Genomic DNA, 20,509 nt, shown 5'->3' with positions numbered 1-20,509 from the left:
TACCCAAGAGGTCTCTTGCCGCTCTAGACAGGTAAGGAGGTTTCCCATTTATGCTCTTTGGAGAGAGGCCTTAGAGTTCAACAGCAACTCCCAGCTTCTTTGGATACCATGCCCCAAGGGTCAGCTGGCATCCCACAGAAGCTTCTCTGGTGGCCAACATACGCCATCTCTAAAGTCGCCAGAAACATAGATGTCCTCCACTCTCTAACACTCGAGGCCCACTCAGTCTTAAAGCCATTTCCTCATTTGACTCTGCAAAGGGCAGAGGCCTCACCCACCAGAGGATAACCTATAGAGACCTCCGAGAGGTTTGTTTTGGGCCTATTAAGGTTGAAGTGATGCCAGGTAAATAGTAAAAAGAATTATGAGGTGGACGTTGGTGAGTGACAGAAGATGAAGAGAAATTTGGAGAGAGCCAGAGCCCTTGCCCCCACTAAGACTTTTTTCATTCTTCCATTGCAACATTGCAGCATTGTTGGGGCTGGGGGGAGGGGGGCGTCACCTGGTCCTCTTTGTTCTCCTACTGGATGATAAACCCCTAAGGGTGAGGATATGTCTAACCTAGCTTTGGTTTCCCCATATACTGCTTAGCACTTCCCTTTTACCTCGTAGCTTTTCAATAGAATTTTCCCAGCTGACCAAATGAATAAAACAACAAATCAATCAATAAGCCAGTACTTATTTTTGAATAGACAAGTGGGGCAGGAAAAAAGCTTGAGGAAAGAAAGTGAAAGAAAATGTAGTAATTGCAAACAGTAGTACGCAGTCTTGACATTTTGGTTTTGCTACCAAGAAAAGACTCGAAAGGAGCCTACTTTTAACCAGACCTAGAAAGGTCAGGAATTTCCAGGTCAGCTGTAAAAGCTTCCCTTTTTTCTTCTCTGGATACTTATGCCACCTTTCTGCCTGAGGAACAACCTCAGGGCACTGTGATTCTTCCATAACCAGTTAATTTCCCTTGCCCGAGATTCCTTCAGAGGAAGCTCCATCACCCAAGATGAACAGGGAATGCAGAGTAGCTCTCTCTCACACCAGTCTGGAGCCACATGGAAGGGCAGCACCCAAATGGGCAGGTCTGGATCCCACCCCAAACGAAGTCTGCTACCCCAATCTGTCACTGGAGATGCTCTGTCGGTCTAACAAGAGAAGCCTGGGAAGTGAAGCCAGAAGATTGGGAGGCAAGAAGGTTTTCAAAGGCTGCCAACAGCGTGGATGGGATACACTAAATACAGAAAGGACCCAAAGGATGAGCAGAGTCTGTAGCAGGGGGCCAAAGAATAAAGAAGGCTCAGGCAGTCCAGAAGGACCACTCAGGACTTCGTATGCAAACTCATCCCATGAGCTCTAATCTCTTAGCCTGGGGCAGGCTCACAGTTGGCCATACACAGGGAAGGTGCGGTCGTGGGGAATCGAGCTCTCTTACTCATGTTTGCACGGAGGGGCAATCTCTATCTATAAATAAATTGCATACAGAAATTCCACTTCTGGGTGTTTTTGCTAGGTACCTTTTCATGTTTACGTAAAGAAGTACATACAAGGAGGTTTACTCACAGCTCTGCCATGGTAGCCAAATATTGTAACCATCGTAAATATTTATTCATGGGGCCTGAGGAGATGCTCGTGCACACATATGCAGCCGTTAAGAAGAGTGAGACAGCTCTGCACTGGTATGAGATGTCCCCAGGGTATACTGTTAATTGTGTGTGTACTAGAGGGAACCAGGTATAGGACGGGTGTATGGAATGCCACTGTGTGTGTATGGGGGGCAGATAAGAGTCATATGGTCCATACCTACATGATTATATATCCTAGCCCTAGTCCACCTCTGGAAGGATGTGCAGGTAACTGATGTTTTTGCTTTTAGAAAGGGACCAGGGGTCGGGGTGGAAAGGAGACTCTTTGTTGTATACTCCTTTGGACTTTTAGAATTTTTTAAACTATGTGTGTGCATGACCTATTTTTTTAAACTGTGTCTTTTACGTAATAAATAACAGAGCCGCAGTGCGACAGATGCTGTTGGGATGATCTGTGTATCTTGTGTTGCCTGACTCATTTGCTTTCCCCTTGTGGCTGGCAATTACTTGTTTGCAAAACAAAAGTTCCTCCATTATTAATCACCAGAGGGCTCAGATGTAGGAGAATCTTGCCTCTGTTCTTTCAGCACCTCCCTCTCTTTTCTGGCTGCGGAACATGAAATAGTCTTGCCATGGAATTGCCCCCCAGTTGATGAGCCTATCAGAGGCAGAAAGCAGGGGCCAGTGGACCCTGACAAAGGAGGAGTGGGTGGGGCTGCTGATTTGAGGGGTTCTGTGTGAGAGTTAAAGAGCCCCAAAATGACTTGCTAGAAATTGCTCTTTTTAATTTTTGGCTCCCTTATCTGGGGAAGATGCCTGGAAAGGAATTCCTTTTCTGGTCCCTCAGACTAGAGTAGGTGACGTTCTGCCTCATAGCATCGGGTTTTAAAGATACCCGGGATTTGTTTTAATTAGGCACGCACACACGGAGATGGCTGTCATGGAGGAGGAAGTCTGTACTCACGGATCCCTAGAAACAGGAAGCATGGCACGCAGGGCCGCAGGGAAAGCACCAGGGTCGGTCAGGAGGCAGAGGGAGGAAGCGGGGTGGGGGCCTTTACTGTGGCTTCCATAGGAAGGAACAGGCGAGACAGGGTATGCAGGCTTAGGGTTGGCTAGTTTGAATAATTTCTGTGGGCTCTGGGGTGTAGGGGTTGTCTCCGGTTGTTTAGTACCTGGTCCTGGGGTGATTGGGCAGGTGGATAGTGGCCTGGAACACGAGAGCCCAGTAGAGGGGATGGCTGGAATATGGGCTCTGGATTGGTTAGTTTGCTTACGAAAGGTGTGCTTGCAGGCCAATTCTTCACTATGTCTAGGAATTGGCTCACCCTGGGGAGGGCAGTCCCTCCAGGGTCAACAAGGTCCCAGATGTGAAAGTATCAGAATACAGAGAATAAAAAGATATGGTTAATAGGCCTCAGGACTGCCAAATATGGTTGCTCAGGTTGTTCACAGTACAAGGTATCTGGCTGAGGAGGTGAGGGGGGTTGAAATCCAGACCAAGCTCTACTTTCCACACCCAAAGACTGCATCTGATATGTTCAAAGGCACCACAAGAGGCCACCACGGCACTTGTCTCAGGTTGCTGTTCCATGCTATATGTAGTTATTTTATCAATCTCTGTTTCCCTGACTGGACTCTCAGTTTCAAAGATGCCAGAATCTTTTCTGTGTTTCTCATTGGACTGGAAGCTACAAGAGGGCAGAGATCAGGTCTTTGCTCACCATCGTCTCCCCAAAGCTTGGCACAAGCTGCCACGTATAGGTGCTGGGTGAGTGTTTGTGGGACAAATAAATGAATGGGCTCAAATGTATGCAGGACATCAACTCCAGAATTGTATCTTAACTGCATTCCAGATTCTTCTTTCTCTTGGCACCAAAAAGATCAAGATCTGTTTACCTACCATTGACTTGAGTGGGGCAAGTTCCTGGCAAGAGTTGGGTTCCTGTCCCAGCTTCAATTTAGGCCAAGAAGACAGCCAAGAAGGAGAGGCTTTTATTCTCAGTCTGGGGTTCTTTGGCAGCTCCACCCTGCTGTAATTCCTCCTGATGTTTGTGCCTCCTTGGCCACGAGCAAAGAAGGAATGATTGGGTATGCGGTGGGGACATGGTCTTCAGAGCCTGCAGGCTGTGGCTGAATCCTCAGCTCTAACCCAAATGGATGTAGCCTGGCAGGGCCTTACAGTGATTGCTGGAGAGAACCTGCATTCCTGGCTTGCTTTGGCAACAAAAGAAAATAGGAACCAACTTTCAAAGAGAGGCCTTGGAGTTGTGCTGTGTGTGTGCATAGGAGTGCATACGCCTTCATGGGTGGAGGAAGGAGGAATCTGTGGACATTGCAGCCATGTGTGGGCAGGAGAGGCATGAGGTGTTGTTGCTGAGAACCTACTGGAATGTGTTTTCTGCTCTCTCTCTCCAGGTTTCCATTCTATTATGAACTAAAAATAGCGTTTGTAGCCTGGCTGCTGTCTCCCTACACAAAAGGCTCCAGCCTCCTATACAGGAAGTTTGTCCATCCCACACTATCTTCAAAGGAAAAGGTATTTATTTATGCTGCTCTGCCTTTCACTCCTTCCAACTAGTGAAAAATACAAAAAGTGATAAATAAAAAAGGCAGATTATTTTATTGCAGGATTCCCCTTGATGGGCTCTTGTTTGCCCCCAACAAGCTGTTCCTTCTAATCTTTTTTTTTTTTTTTTTTTTTGGCACACCAGTCAGCTAACAGTCTTTTTTTTTTAAGTGTATTTTTTGGACATGTTTAGAAATAGTGGGGGAAATTCTCTAAAAGATGTTATTTCTCATTATTCATTGTAAAACATTTACATAAATTCTAACAAAGAAAAAAATTCATTCACAATTTAACCCCCAAACTGAATTTCCTTCCTTTCATCATGCTTAGCCCCCGTCCTTTTGCAGATATGATTTTTACATAGACTATTTAAAATTTTACATGGAATATTTTTTAAAATACTTTTAAAATTTAACACAGATAAAATATTTGTATTCTGAGATCTTAAACATGACTGCATGTAATTCATTTCTACTTGGTCTTCATAATTACCCGTGATAATAGAACTGTTTATTCCCTTACTGCTAGAAACTTAGATTATTATTTTTTTCCTGATATAGATAATTCTGCAGTCAACACCACCATACATGGAGTTTAGTTCCTGATTTTCTTAGAATAAATTCTTAAGAGAGGAATTATTGGGTCAAAAGATTCAAAACATTGCATGAATTCATTAATTATATTACTTTCTAAACTGATTGGTAGGATTCCTTAACATAAAATAGCACTATAGGTGACTTGATACATTAGTTTCTATCGTTTCTGAAAGTTGAATGCTTTGGACGTCTAGGGGAATGCTTTTGGGAATGTATCAATTGGAGGAGCAGACTACTGTAGACATTTCTAGAAATCCCATTAGGAACTAGGGCCTCAGAAGTGTGGATTTTGAGGAATGGATCCCTGCTGTGACCTAGTTATCAAATCCCTACTCCTCCTACTTCCCTTTCCTCCAATCCTGGGCTCCCCTGAAGCCACCAGTGTGATTTCCCTTGAAGTGAAGGTGACTGACTCTTAAGAGCTGCCAAGAATCACTCCAGAGTCAGTCGAGGGTGACAGTGAGAGGGAAACCTTAAACCGGGACTCCAGCAGGGGGTTGCTGACCCCACCTGCACACCTCAAAGCAAAGGAAATGCACTAATGTACTGAACTTCATGAGGCCCAATGTCATTGTCTTACTGAACTCTGAAATGAGCTACTGTCAATACAAAACAGCATTTTCTTAAACAATGACAACAACAAAACAACCCAAAAGAAAACAAACAAAAACCAAAACAAACACAAAGAATAAGCCAGAGTTGATCCGAATCTGAAATAAGCCAATAATGGACTTGGCTTTGGTCCCTGCAGGAGACCTTGATCCTGTTTCCACCTCACCTTTACTTTGTTGTGTGATGCTGGATGACTCCTAATTTCTGTGTTGATTTCCATATCTGTAAAATGATCTCCCTTATCAACAGAAATAACATCCATTTCTTTCTGCATCCTAATCCCTCTCATCAATACATTACATGGGGTGATATCTGGATATAGATTTAAGTAACTATAAACAAACAGAATTTTAGAACCGTGAAGGCCAACGCCCTCAAGGTAAGGAAAATGACAGTGGTTTTCACGTACTGAAACCAGCCCCTGTGTTAGATGCTCTGCTGGAATTACCTCATTTAATCCTCACCACACTCTACGAGTTAGGTAGTTATCATTATCCTCATTTTTCAGAAGACAAAACTGTGTGTAGAGAGGCTGAGTGCTTGCCAAGGCCTGATGGCCAGTGAGTGGCAGGCCTGAGGTTAGAAGCCCAGGTTCTCTGTGTCTTGTAGAGCAGCTGTCTGTGGAATGCCACCTCCAGGGGCCCCTAGAGCCTCCCTAGAAGGTTAGCGGCCTTAGAAACCATGCCAAGGCATTGCTGGGTCAGTAAAGTCGCTATTTCTTCAGAATTCCCTTTTCCGCTCCCCTGTACCTCTGCGGTCTCTCTCCTCCTGTCTCCACACACGTACTCAGAATGGCTGTGGCTCTTCAGGCCCAGTGAGAGTCAGTGACCGGGCAAGCCACCAAGCCAGCACTCAAGAGAAGGGAAAGAGAGCAGAGACTTATTTGAACCTTTCAACTCAGTGTGTCTCTGTTTTTCCTGTCACAGGAAATTGATGATTGCCTGGTCCAAGCAAAAGACCGAAGTTACGACGCCCTTGTGCACTTTGGGAAGCGAGGCTTGAACGTGGCGGCCACAGCGGCCGTGATGGCTGCTTCCAAGGTACCATGCTGGGCCCTGACCCCTGGCTGTGTGAGCACCTCAGTCCCTCCAGTCTGCCCACTCAGCACCATGCAGCTTGCATAGGACAGGCTAAAGATGAGTCGGTGGTTTCTCATCTTTTTTGGGGTCCTTTTGAAGCTCTGATGGAAAAAATGGTGAATCTTGCCTGAGAAAAGTCTCACACACCACACACATGCACACACACACATGAATGAAGTGTCCAACACCAGGAGGCTCGCAGAGCCCCTGAAGCTCACCTGTGGGTCCCAGGTTAAGAATTTCTAAATTCCTTGGAGCTTAGGCCTGGGAGAAAGAGAAGAGGAGGGAGGGAGAGAGTGCTTCTTTGCAACTTCCCAGGGTGCAGTGGGAAAGTCACCTCAACTCCGAATGGACAGGTGGAGAGACTGTCTGAGTGAGTGGGTGGATTCCATGCTCACATGGCCCAGCAGATCCAGGGGAAGGAACCCAGAGAGAACTCATCCTTCCAACCTGGAGGATGGTGATGTGCACAGCAGTGGTAATGGAGGTGGAGGAGCTTTGAAATAAACACTGGTCTTTGGGATATTGTGATGTAAGCATTACTTCTTTTTCTTTTCCATCCAGCCCTGTTCGTGAGTCCCCTGTGTTCCTTCCTAGCTGCTTCTCACATCATATTCTTTGTCATTGTGTCAGTTTCTCATCATGTAGTTAGACATGAAAAATTAAATTGGTCAGACATTTCCTCTCAAAGTAAATTCAGCAGATTGTCTAGTGTTTCCCAGCGACAACCCCTGCGTGTGGACAAATCCACATATGGAGCAGGAATCTACCATCGGCCAGGGTGGAGGAAAGGCAGTTAGGCTAATGTTTGGGAAGACACAGTAGTGGCAAGGTGAGTTGTATTAGCAAAGGGAACTTATAAGTCCTGGATGGTGATGCAAGGGTTTTGGAGAAGGAGGTGGTGGAACTGTGGAAGGGTTTGGAAGAGGAGGCTTAAAGCAGATCTTGGTGCTCCATAGGCTTTCGGTGGATGGCAGGGTGGAGTGTGCTGAGAGCCAGCTGGGCCAAGGGACTGAGCTGGGTTTTCTGTGCCGTGACCCAGGAAGAAGCACATTAGGAGCATTTCTGGGAGAAGGACTCAACACACAGGGCTGTTTGAAAAGCACCTTCTACCTGAAATCAAATTCTGCAAAGGCTGGGAGAGAGGGAAGGAAAACCAAAAGGAATGATCCCTGTTGTAGACAAGGATCAGCTCCTTGTGTATCACAGAACTTTAGTGAAGTGTCCCACTACTCCATACAGCTGACACCTGGGGGGGGAGGTCTCTGCACACCTTAGTGTCATAGTTGCTGGCAAGGGGATGGATCCTAGGGAGTATCTCTGGAAGGGAAATTCTGCTTTGGCATCTATCAGGATTTATGAAGAACCTTCTGAATTCCAAGAACCTTTTGTTTGAGGTGCAACCATTTTATGCTTTTATTTTTACGCTGAAAGAAAAGAGAACTCAGATTTGCTAAACTGTAAACTCATCAGGCCAACCTTGCAACATAAAGCTACAGAAACCCTCTGTTAGTCTCTCTCTTCACCACATCTCCTCTGCCTCTGAAGCCTGAAGGAAGATGGGCTACTGCTGTTTTCTCAGTGCAGTCATAGAGTATAAATACAGTACCGGTCATTGGGCTACTCAGCTGCATGCATGTAAATTTTATTCTGACAGTAACTTCTGCAGGGCTGTCCTTTTCCAGATCTGCCTCAAGCTGGAGGCTCCAGAGTCTTGATACCATCCTGGCCAGTCACCACCCACCCCTCTGACCACCCGGGGAAGCCCATGAGCCCAGGACTTCTCCAGCCAGGCACCTCACAACAGCTAAAACCTGAAGGAAGCTCCAGACAGTCTGAAACTTGCCTCAGGAAATAACTGTTCATTAGTTCTTTCCAGTTAAACTAAAGTAGAGAGGGATGTCTGCTTTCTATTGAATGTGGTTTCAGATGAGAAAATTCTCTGCCTTGTGGGGCTTTGCTTTTTCTCTCTAAATATAAATATCTGGAGAGAGAAAACACATCTCTTCCAAAAATAACGCCCTCTATTTTTGAAAGATGTATACTTAAAAAAAAAAAAAGTAAAATTCAAAAATTCAGTCTGGCTGAGGTGTACATCAGTGGTTTCCATAGCAACAGTGGATCACTCCAGGTAGAGGTCAAAGAATGATGACTCACCAGTGGGTCCAAATCTGGCTTTCATGCCCAAATCACCTGGTAAGCTTTGTTTTTTGTTTTTTCATAGGTTCTCGGATATGCTGAATCAGAATCTCAGGCAGTGGGCCCATGAATCCCTATTTTTAACAAGTTCCCTAGATGATTTTTAAACAGCCAGCTCTATACAGGTCACTGCCTGAGGCCCCATTTAGAACCATACAAGCATAGGTGGTTAGAGTTAAAATCGTTAACTTCCGTAATATTCCTGGAACGCAGACTTAGCTCCTTAGAAGCATTAACCTTGGGAATGAAGAAAGCTGGGGAAGGGGGGGCAATGTTTATTTCCTCAAAACTTTATGCCAGTCGAGAAATACCATGTTTGGACTACAGGTGCTTCCACCTCTCGTGTAGTACTCCAGGGAGCCTGGCACAGTGCTCTGTACCCAGCAGAGCCCTGGACAACCTAGTTGATTGCCCCAGGGGATTAGTCAGAGAAATTACCTGAACAAGACACCATGCCAAGGCATCCGTGACTGGAATGACCTTATAATTTATTGTCCAAACCAGGACAACTGAGAATGAAAGGGGTGCTATGATAATTACTGTGGGACAACAGGTATAAACCACGCCTGTCCCAAGCAAACCGGGATTTATGATCACCCTACTCATGAATTCATTTTAAATCTCTTGGACCCTGCCTGTTTTCTCCCAGAAAATACCCTCAATTCACAAATCAGTTCTCACTCTAAATGTCTACCACATTTAGTCAAAGGGATGAAAGAGGGAACGCCACGTGGGGGAAAGACTCTTAGCTTTGGCAGATGAAATGGAGGCTGGGGTATCAAGTGATGAGATGGCGTAATTTCTCCCTTTCTTCTGTGCTTTTTTTCCACCTTTGATGGCTCCCTGTAAAGTATGGCAAATCATAACTAACGCCAGAACGTTTCATTATTTTAGTTATAGTCAGTTCCCATTCATATTGTCAGAGCTAGGGCTAAGACCCTTTAAACCCTTTGTGCAGACTGGGTCACCAGACCCCTCACACGCAGATCCATGCTACGTAATTGGGAAAGATTCCAGGAGCTGTTGGCAGACGACACGAGCTCAGTCCTCAGCAGCTGCTGCAGCTTACAGGTCCGGTAGCTTACAGGCCCGGCAGTGGCGATGGCCTTGCGGAGGGTCCCGGGGCCACTAGCAACAGCCTCCCGCAGCAGTAGTGGCCTCCCCATGCCCCCGCCCCAGGACATCCTGCGAGTGGGAAGTGCTGGGGATCAGAGCCACTCGTCCTTTCTACTTAAGTCCATAGCCCAGGACACCTGGATGCACATGTGCAATTACATTAGACGATAACCAAGGAACATCTGAGCACAGGTGCCTATTTACATCAAATGCTCAGCAAGATTCTGAACATCTGAGGGGCCCTGACCATTTTCCTATATTTTCCCAACACTCCCGAGGTGGAAACTATGGAGCTTGAACAGAAGAATGAAAGATCTTTTGACTACACTTTTAGTTAATCCTGTTTAAAATAATATTGAGCCCTGAGCCCTTTCCCTAATAAAAGTAATGTTTGCAGGTTTTGAGTTTTTTTATCATCATGAAGTGTGAAAAAACTTTGTAAACCATATCTTATACGATATATATTATACAAATAGAAGTTATAAAAAAAACTCACACAAATAAATTTTTATTAATGTTCATATTAATATTTTATCTTATAACTGAAAAAGATAAAACAAAAAAATTAGACAGGAGAAATTTCTCCCAGGGCAATTAACCCCCTTCCATGTCTAATTTTCCCCAAGGTCTAACTCCTATCCCCAGGAAGTGCAGATGTATCTTTTCTTTCAGTGAAAACCACTCCGTCTCCTTCCCAAAGACACAACTTCTCTAGCACCTTCTGTCTGAGCACCCCTAGTCTCTTGGCTGGCTCTGCTCCTATATTAGCTGTTTCCTACCTATAATTCCACCCACAGGGAAAATTGAGCCCCAGGCCTTTTTAAGACTAGAATTGGAAATCTCTCTCTCTCTCTCTCTTTTAAAAATACTGCTCTGGAAATTCATTTTTTAAGCAAAACACATTCTCACATGAAAGAGAAACCGTAGTGAGAGGAACCAACTGATCTAAAGTTTTGAAACCATGAGGTATCCAGCTCACTTCACCCCCCTTGAAATTTGAGCCGTACCCTGTCTCTTCCACCTGCCTGATTCTCAGACCTGGTCAACCAGCCTTGCTTTTTACTCGTCTTATAACTTGAAAAGTAATGTTGTTTTAGTTCCCCTGGAAATTCTGTCCCTAGAACAGTTCTATTAATGCCAATACTATTATTAAAGTCACCTGTTGAACAAAGCTGCTCTAAGAAAAACTGGCCTGCAAATTAGGGATTCTTCTCGTGTGTGTGTGTGTGTGTGTGTGTGTGTGTGTGTGTGTGTGTGTGTGTGTGTGTGTGTGTGTGTGTGTGTGTGTGTGTGTGTGTGTGTGTGTGTGTGTGTGTGTGTGTGTGTGTGTGTGTGTGTGTGTGTGTGTGTGTGTGTGTGTGTGTGTGTGTGTGTGTGTGTGTGTGTGTGTGTGTGTGTGTGTGTGTGTGTCCTCTCCCCGCCACCCCATGTAATATTTCCCTATTAGATTTTTAACTTCTTGAGATGAGGGGCTCACGGCTACTCATTAATCCTTGTTGATTGATCTGAAAGTATACACCTTTTTGTGTCTTCCAATCGTCCTCTGACATGGTAGCCACTTGCCATGTGTGGCTATTTAAATTTAAATGAATTGAAATTAAGTATACCTGAAATTCAATTTCTCCGTTGTACAAGCCCCATTTCAAGTCCTCAGTAGCCACTGTGGCTGGGGGCTGATAGACACATTGCCTTTCCGTCATCGAAGAAAGTTCTATGAGCAGTGCTGCCCAAGCCCCCTGCTAACCCTCCTGGGTTGTCCTTTGCCTTATTTTCACCCCTATGCCTGCAGCTGCTCTGGCTTGGACAGGACACTTTCTCCCCCGTACCCATTTAGCTCCTTGGGGCCTTTGTATAGAAAATTCACCAGGACATTAAGGAGCTGGAAACTTAGCCTATAGCAAGCAGCACCACACTGTCACGCATTTCTTTATCTTCCTCCTGGGCCCAGCCCCACTTTCACTCCAAAACTCACCCTCCCCCAAATTTCACTTTGCCTACAATTATGGTTAGTGGCTACCAGGGGATAGCCAAGCCTTGGTTAAAGCCCTAGTTTCTGAAAAGCTAGGCACGATCCACTGAGAGAGAAGTTATGTTTTCCCACCCATTTTTTTTTATTCCCACCTAGTTTTTCCTTAAAAGAAAAAATGCTCTAGGAAAGAGTTCAACATAAATAGCAAAAAAAATCCTTATCTTTTATTCATCAGTGCTGCTTTTCTAAAACTCTGGCTTGAATACAAGGTTGCTTTCAAACCACCCTGACATTTTATTTTTAGAATCAGAAGTTTATTCCAGGAGTTCATCAGCCCAGTGGTTTGGGGCTTCTGACCTGACTGGAGTCAGTGGCCTTGCATTTCTTTTCTTTCCAGCACAGCACTACCTATTTACCATTAATCAGAGGGCAACACTGTTCTCTCTTCAAAAGACCTCCCTGTGTCAGCTTGTGCCTAGGAGGAAGAAGAGATGTCTGCTCTCGTCTCTCCAGGTCCCTGTGTCTCAGTTCTCTGGCTTCACTCCCTCATGTCTGCTGAATCTAAGGAGCCAAGGACTCCAGAAAACCCCACACGTCTCTTCACCCCTCAGAGCAGCGTTACCCGGCCTCCAGGCTAACTTACATCGAGTTAGCCTGCTTTCTTCTGTTTTGGCCAAGGATGTGGCATAAAATTAATATTTAGAATTCACCACAGCAACCAGTTTTAAACACCAAGATTATCTAACCCATTAGGGACAACCTGCTGAAGAAAGTTTGGAAGTATTCCCTACTCTCTCATCTCCCGAACAAACCAGCTTAGACTCGAGCTTTGCTTTCAGCTCTTGTCTAAGCAGAACCACGTGACTATTCGCCTGTCATTCAGCCCCGTCATCCTGGACTCCTGCTCTCCCAGGGTTTCTACCTGGAGTGTTACCTCACCTCACTCCACTTGGCAGATGGTTAGGTGGATTCAGACAAACTAAGCCCCAGCATCACTGGCAGCTGAAACGGAAAGGCTGGGAATTCACACGGAGTTGCTGGTCTGAAGTTACCTGCCCTTCTCTGTTCCATGCTTACCTGCAGATATTATGTAGCCCGATGCATCAAGGGTCCAGTGGACAGAGAGAGCCTGTCTGCCTGCCTGACCTCAGAGAGGAGCCTGGTTGGACCTAGAAGGTCTGAGCAAACAGTCTGAGGACCACACAGGAGCCATAAGAGCTGGCTCTCGGCTCTGGTGACATGGTTCCTTCTGCTCTCTGACTCCTTGCTCGTGCTCGCTCCCTTCCTCTTGTCCGCACTCCTTAGGCATTGGATGCATTTCTCCAGGCCCCCACCTTGCTCTCCTCTCCTTCCAGGTGCCATCTCATCCTTTCCCTGACCTTCAGCTGTCACCTGAGCACCTGGTTCTCTGTGAGGCTGCAGTCCAGCGTTTCTGGTTCTCTGCCGAATGCCTCCTCCCCTTGTCTTCTTGTACCTTTAGTCAACATTCCCCTCACTCCACATCTGCCCCTCCTCTGTGTCCCACCTTCCTCTCAGGCATGCAGGCTCCAAATCTCAGTCATCTTTGATGCCCCACCTTCCTCCCACTTACTCATCAAGGCCTGACCATTGGACATCCCTTCCTTCCCTCCTTCTGTGTCTTCTTACCCTGCTCCCTCCGTTCTAGCTTGGACTGTTGCAGTAGCTACCCAAGCGGTCGACTGCTCCTCTCCCTTCCTGCTAGAGGCCTGTCCAGTCCAGCCCTGATCCCGGCCTTACAGTCCTCTCTCCCTACCTTTCCAGTTCTTCTGGTACTGTGCCCACAGCACCACCTTCTGTTCTGTTCTACAAATAGCAACTCTGCATGCTGTTTCTAGAATTTTCTCACTCCTACCTCTGCCATTGCTCATGTTGGTCTTTCATCTGCCTGTGTTTCCACCTTTTTGAAATCCTGCCCACATTTCAAGGTAAAATGCCACCTCCTCCACAAAGCCTCCTCTGATCTCAGGTAGAAGTCTCTCACTCCTTAGTCCTCCAATGGCACTCTGTGGTAGTCATTTATATTCATGTCTTATCTGCGTCCCTAGTAGATGCTCAGTAAATGTTAAAGAAATGAAAGACTGTTGTGCATATTTTTAGCTGCCACGGCCAATACAGCAATGCTTCGCATCAGGTATATCCAAAATATGGGCTTGGGAGATAAGCAAACCAGGTTTAAAAGTCCCACCTCCACTGCTTACTCTTGTGCCTCTGTGAACCTCAGCTTCTTCATCTGCAAAATGGGGATGCTAATTGTACCTGCCACAAAACACTTCAAGACAATGTACTTACAGGCTTCCCAGAATGCAGAGCTCATAATAAGTGCTTAATAAAGGTTACCTGTTATTCACTTCTACTGCTATGTGGGTTTGATGTGTGAGGCAGGTTATGATCATCTCTTCACTGTTGAACAGAAATAAAAAATGTCAGACACTGGCATTGGGCAGTTATTTACAATTCAAGCTCCTCTGCAGAGGAGGCTGTTTTCCATTCTGGTCACAGTCCATCTCACATGGGCAGTGTCTTCCCGGGCAGGCCACCTCCCACCCTGGGCTTCGGATTTCTCATTGCTCTGGGCCTGACTTGCCATACAGTTCTTCCTCCTCCTCTCCAGCCCTGAGGTGTGGGGATCCCTGCAGGGCAGCATGCAACACGTGAGTACCTGCCACCTGCCACGAGAGAGGGAAGGTCAAACCATGAGTTGCTGGAACAAGAAGGAACCTTAGCTGGCATACACTGTACAGAGGAAACTGAGTCCTGGGATGTTGCATGACTTGCCAAAGGTCACACAGCTGTTAGCTGCCAGCTTGGATCAGAGTGAGGGTCTCTAGTTCCCAATCCAGTGTTCCTTGCATCACTCCAAGCATACCTTCCCTCTCCCCCCACCATACACAGACTGACACTTTGTGGCCATTTTCTGCTTGGATCACACCACCGGCTCTGAGGACCAGTGGCTGAGTACCTGAGAGATGACTGTCTGCCACTGAGGATTTTACATTAGTCACAGCCCAGGATATTTTAAGGTTGTCTACCTTCTCTTCTGACCATTATAACAAGCACCTCTAGGAGTAAAGAAGCTGCACTAATATACAAAAGACAGGGCTGGCTGGTTAGCTCACTTGGGAGAGCATGGTGCTGATAACACAAAGGTCAAGGGTTCAGATCTTCATACTGGCCAGTGACCAAAAAACAAAAGATAGCTAGCAAATGGTGCCAAGGCAGGCTCTCTCTTGACTTGAGGAGAGGCTGGGGCAGTACCTAAATGCAGAGTAAAAGAATATGGATCACAAATATATGTTATCATTAAGATATAATTTCTTTAAAGCTTTATCACGTGATAGCATGGGCATGTTTGTAAATGTAAGTATAAAAAATGATAGCTACACTTTTCACTAGCACCTGGACAAATTTGTCTTGTAGATGTCCTTCCTGCATTCCCAAGTCCTTTCTCCCTTCTCATTGGCTGTTTCTAACAGGGCCTCTCTCATGCACACACCTCCCCCTCCCAGCCCCCACTCAGGAAGAGAGATCTGCTACCTCAGGGCTTTGCCTCTCAGGAGGAAGCATGGACGAGGCAAAGCTTCCAGCTGGGATGATTCATCTTGACTTCCACATGCTGGGGCAGGGCATAGCTGCTGTGTGGAGAGTCCTTCCTGGTGAACCTGAAAGCCAATCATCAGATGCTGGCCTGACTCACGTGACCAGGCCTGGGCTGGTTCACAGACACCTGGTTTACCTGTGCACAGTCGTTATTTGGTGCAGCCCTCTGTCACCTCCCAGCACCTGCTCATCACCTCCCTTGCAACTTCTGGAATCTCACATCCAGCCTGCTGCAGACTACGAGCACCAGCCACCCTGCCTGCACCAGTTAATGTGACTTCTGCATTGTCTCTCATTCAGGGCACTTTCCAGAAGGAAGGCTAGGGAGTATACAGTCCTTATTCTGAACATCCGTGTGCCCAGCTGCCAACAGGAGAAAAAAGGGAAAACAGATATTGGGGGCCAGTTCTCAGTGTGCGCCGTGTGGAATATCTAGAATATTCTCATTATTCTCACAGCCTGCTTTCTTCACACTGCTCATTACTCAAAAACCTTCAGTGGAGTGCTCCATTTATTGTCAAAGACCAAATGTGGGCAGCCGAAACCCAGTCCTCCAGGCTTAGTTCCCGTTACTCACACCAAAGCCGCTTCTCATCGGGTTGGTTCACTCACACTTTCCCAAATGCACACCAATTTTCGCTCTCACCCCCTGCCAGCAACAGCCTCCACCCTTCTCTCTGCTGAAGCAGCCCTCGCCCCGCTCCAGGTTAAGCTCTGCACGAGGCCTCTGCTGAGTGTTCAGCCCACAGTGCCATGCCCCACCCTGATGTCGCACCTTCATCTTTCTCGTGTGCTGCCTTGTGTACACTTGCGTCCCAGTGCCCAGGCTGGACCATGAGCTCTTCAGGAGCAGGGACCATATCAGACTTATCTTTGTTCCTCCGCGGGGCTGCACACAGAGTTTTGTGGACACTCCAGCAGTGCTGGTGTGAGTGAGTGAATGAATGAATGAATGAATGAGTGAGTGGAGGGAGGGGAGGAAAGAGGTGAGGACGGCTCAACTCCCTCCAACCCCATTTTGCTGGCTTGATGCCCATGGCTTTTTTTTTTTTTTTTTCTTTCCCCTTTATCAGGTGGCTCGACTCTTTCATTTTGTCTCCTCTTTGGATCTCAGAGAAGGGCAGGTAACCCTGTTGAGAGGTGTGACTAACTCCAAACTGATCCAATCGGGTGGAGAGGCCACGCAACCACCTGTGCCCACCAGCACCTGGTCTGGATCGGAGGCAGGTGTCTCTCCCACCTGGACACCTGTGTGTGTACATGTGTGTTAATCCAGGCTGGGCACACAGAGCCGGGCCTCATGCCATTGTCCTTCCGGAGCCTCTGTTGTGTTAATATGATAGCATCTAACATGTGATTAACTTATTTGGACTTTTTTCTTTGTTTAATGCCCGGAGAATGACTTGAATTTGATTGTTGATGCTATCGTGGTAGAAATTCTCTTCCTCTGTGTTTGATTTGTTAATCTAGTTTTATGTCCCAAACAAGGCCTGGTCTTCATGCAGCATGTTGATAAGGAGCCTGCTTGGCATTGACGTGAGCATGGATAGCTGTAGAGGGTGACTCTGTCAGTGAGGTGGGACACTGTGGGATTTAGAAAGAAGCACTAACTCCTTTTGAATTACCAGTGGGAAATGTGGTTATGCTGGTGGCTTTGTTACCAATTGCCTGACTCACTAAAAACCTCTTGTCTTTATTGTCATTGTCATCAGTATCTGGCATTAGATACTGTGTAAGGTGAGATAGGCTAAAATTTGTTGTGCTCTGCTGAAGCGTTCCCCTGTGACTTGGTGTGTCCCTCTGGAAACGAGGACCTCATCAAGAATTTAAATCATTCATTTCCTGGAGATACCACGTCTTCCTTCTTGGTTCCGTTTCTTTTTCTATTTAAATATTCCCTTTTTTGTTGTTTTTTGGTATTTGTCAGCATCATGCAAGCCCTATGTTCACAAAAATGGGGTCCTCAAGGTGACCTTGAGAGAGTGCTTTGGGTGTTATTGAAAATTAAATTGTTCTGATTTCTTAAAGGTAATGCATGTTCTTGTACAGAATTCTAAAAGGACAAAAGGGTGTACAGTGAAGAATAAGTCTCATTCCCACCCCCGCCTTTCGCTGGCACAGTTGTTTTAAAGAACCCCTGTGACTTTTCCACAGGCACTTTCACTAATAAGAGACATTCTTGGCCGTTAACACAGTAGAACTGGACCCCCATCTACTTAGTAGACAAAACTGCAAGGGCCTCATCTGGGGTGGAATGAAGTGTCAGTCCTTGGTGGTGACAAATATGAAAAAATGTACTTTTCTTTCACTTTGTCCCATCTTCTCCCACCCAAGTCCTCCAAGGAATTCTCCTCTGAGACCCCTTGCCTCTCAGATGTGTACCCTCTGTCCTCTGCACCCTACAGCCCTCTGACACTTCTCATGCACTCCTTGTGGACACATCTCAAGGCCCTGTTCAACAGATGCTCCCGCAGGTCTGAGACCCTGGCTGATGTGTCAGTGTGGGAGTGGGGATTTCCTACACTTTACTCAGGCGGCAGCTCATAAGTAGCCCTACGTTCCTTCATTCAATTCCTTGACCCCTAGTGTGTATCAGGTAGAATGGCTGCAATAGTAAACGAAACAAACAGTTGGCGAGGAAAGCAAACCAACAAACAGTGTCAACAGTTAAATATAATTGCATGGAGTACAACAAAGAAGTACAGGCTGCATTGAGAGCAAATTACAGGGAGTCAGGATGGTTGGAGAAAGCTTTTGTGAGAAGGGCAACCATATTTCATTGAATCTAAAATGCCGTGGTTTCTAAGAAACATCATTATTCTATGTACCACTAAGAAAGAAAATATTGCCGATTAAATTAGGACACAATGCTTTTTCGCTTAGAATGTTTACTTCTTATTAAAAAGACTCTTTTAGACTTACTTAGACAGAGATTTGTTAGTGTGTCACTTCTGTACACACATTAAAAGGAACACATAAGCCCAATAAGTTGGTTAAAGTCTTCCCAACCTCACTTCTTCACTTTTAGAGTCCCTGAAGCACTTTTCACCTCAGCCCCTCAGTGTCCATTTGTGACCATGCCATGTCATTCTTTGTTCCTTCCAATGTGTTGAGGTAGTTATTGTTTCTGGAATTTTCATCCAATCTGCTGATACCCATCCTGCTGGTTTTGATGCTGTCGCTTTCTTGATTGTACCAGGAGGTGTCAGTGGAATGTGTTTTAGGCAGCTAGTACTCATGTTCCTTCCTCAAGTGGTTCTTAAATGGTTTGTTAATTAAACACTCAGTGGCTTCCATTGTCCAGTCATGCCATGGGGAATGACAGCCACATGTGTTCATGTATGGCAATGACAATGATGTCAAGGCAGCTGCAATTGTAAGACCCACTCCCAATTTCAGAGATGAAAAAATATGTGTCTTGGAATTGATAAAAATCACTTATAAGAAGTCTAGGAGTAGATGGGTCCAGTCATTACTCCAGTGACATAGCAATGTCAAGGCTCTGGGTGGATGGTTCTCTGATTCTCCTAGTCACAAGCTATCATTTCCAGGTGTATTAGTCAGTTTCTATTGCTTATAACAAAATACTCAGAACTGGGTGATTTATAAGAGGCTAGGAAGTCCAAAGTCCAGGGAACATATCTGGTGAAGGTCTTGGTGGTGGTGACAGTGATGCAGGGTCTCACATTGTGAAATGGTGTAGCAGAGAGAGAAAGAGAGACAGAGACAGACTCTCTTCTTCTTTTAAAGCCCTCAGAACCACGCCCCTGACCACCATTTTTAATCCACTCACTACTGCATGGTCCTCCAATCCAATCACCTCGTCAAGGCTCCACCTTTTAATTACCATAATAGGATTTCCCAACCTATTAACAGTCACAGTGGGGGCCAAGTTTCTAATACATAAAACTTGGGAGACATTATTCAAGCTTCAGTGAGTTTTGGGGGGACATAATTCAATCCTGTACACCAGACATCTGAACCACACTCAAAGGTAGAAGCAGGAAGCAGGATCAGGCTTTTCTCCTCTCACATATCAGGAAGAGAAAATACCTTTCCCAGAAATCCCTTGGCAGATTTCCCCTTATATCCCACTAGCCGGAACTGCAGCATAAGGCCATCCACAGCTGCAAAGGAGGTTGGGAAATATGTTTTTTTCTCCCCATTTCAAGAATGGGATTGGAATGACTTTTGGACGGTTAACCAAAAACGGTATCCCCATTGTGGCCAGATACATTTGGGATATACTAAGTTAAACAACCTGAAACACTGCAGGACTTCTCAGAGCTTTCAATATGGTAATATGGCTCATTTATTATAGAGAATGTTATTTTAAGCTTTTCCAAACTTAGGGAATCCAAATTTATTTTCCTAAGGCAGAGAACCCATTTTGCAGAATATCAATGACCAAACACTCTTGGTTGTTCGCAGAAGGCAGTGCTCCAGCATAACAAAATGAAGATTCTTATCGTGCACTGAGCACTGCGGTGGGTATCCTAAGGGCCTAATCTCATTGAATCCTCAGCACTATGCTGCCAGGTGGTTGCTAGCCTGCAGATGAGGGCATGGAGGTGGAGAGAAGTTAAGGTCACCCAGCAGTTAAATGAGAGCACTGGGATTTGAATCCAGGTCTGATTCAAGAACTATTGTTCTTAATCTTCACTCTCTGTTGCTTCTAGTCTGGCACTTCTGTGCTGTTATTTGTACATTTGTCTTTTTACATTTAGTCAGAAATTGAGCTGTATATTCGGTATTTCGTAATAGCACCTAGTATGGTGTCTTGCCCATAGAGAGTACTTCATAAATAATTGTTGAGCAGATAAATGAATTAAATGGGAGGATGAATGAGTGAATTAGTGAGTGGTTTGTCCGAATGTTAACCTAACACTGAATTACTCAATTATAATGATCAGAATATTTTCTCACTCTTTTCAGAATCAATATTTGTTCTTTAGTCATCAAATTTCTTCTAAATTCTAGATGTCATCTAAAATGTTTCTGATGGACTGGCTGGTTAGCTCAGTTGGTTAGAATGCAGTGTTGATAACACCAAGGTCAAAGGTTTGGATCCCTATATCAGCCAGCCACAAACAAACCAACGATAAATAAATAAATAAATAAAATGTTTCTGAGTAAAATAATCATGGATCATTGGCTGTTACATTTATTTATTTATT

General features: G+C 45.5%; 1 protein-coding gene across 3 annotated transcripts in view; it reads left to right on the top strand.

Moving 5' to 3' along the window:
- REEP1 (receptor accessory protein 1) overlaps window positions 1-20,509 on the top strand; it is a 115,535-nt gene that overhangs the window by 70,723 nt on the left and 24,303 nt on the right. For 2 of the 3 annotated variants that reach the window (XM_063078320.1, XM_063078321.1), the window contains exons 4-6: window positions 3,993-4,113; window positions 6,278-6,391; window positions 16,406-16,555. In XM_063078320.1, coding sequence (XP_062934390.1) covers window positions 3,993-4,113; window positions 6,278-6,391; window positions 16,406-16,555 — 385 coding nt within the window. The remainder of the gene's footprint in view (window positions 1-3,992; window positions 4,114-6,277; window positions 6,392-16,405; window positions 16,556-20,509) is intronic. The other variant, XM_063078322.1, reaches the window with a different exon arrangement.

The sequence above is a fragment of the Cynocephalus volans genome, chromosome 14 (genome assembly GCF_027409185.1).
Source record: "Cynocephalus volans isolate mCynVol1 chromosome 14, mCynVol1.pri, whole genome shotgun sequence".
NCBI classification, from domain to species: domain Eukaryota; kingdom Metazoa; phylum Chordata; class Mammalia; order Dermoptera; family Cynocephalidae; genus Cynocephalus; species Cynocephalus volans.
Note: the sequence above shows the minus strand (reverse complement) of the source record. Positions and strands in the feature narration are given on the sequence as shown.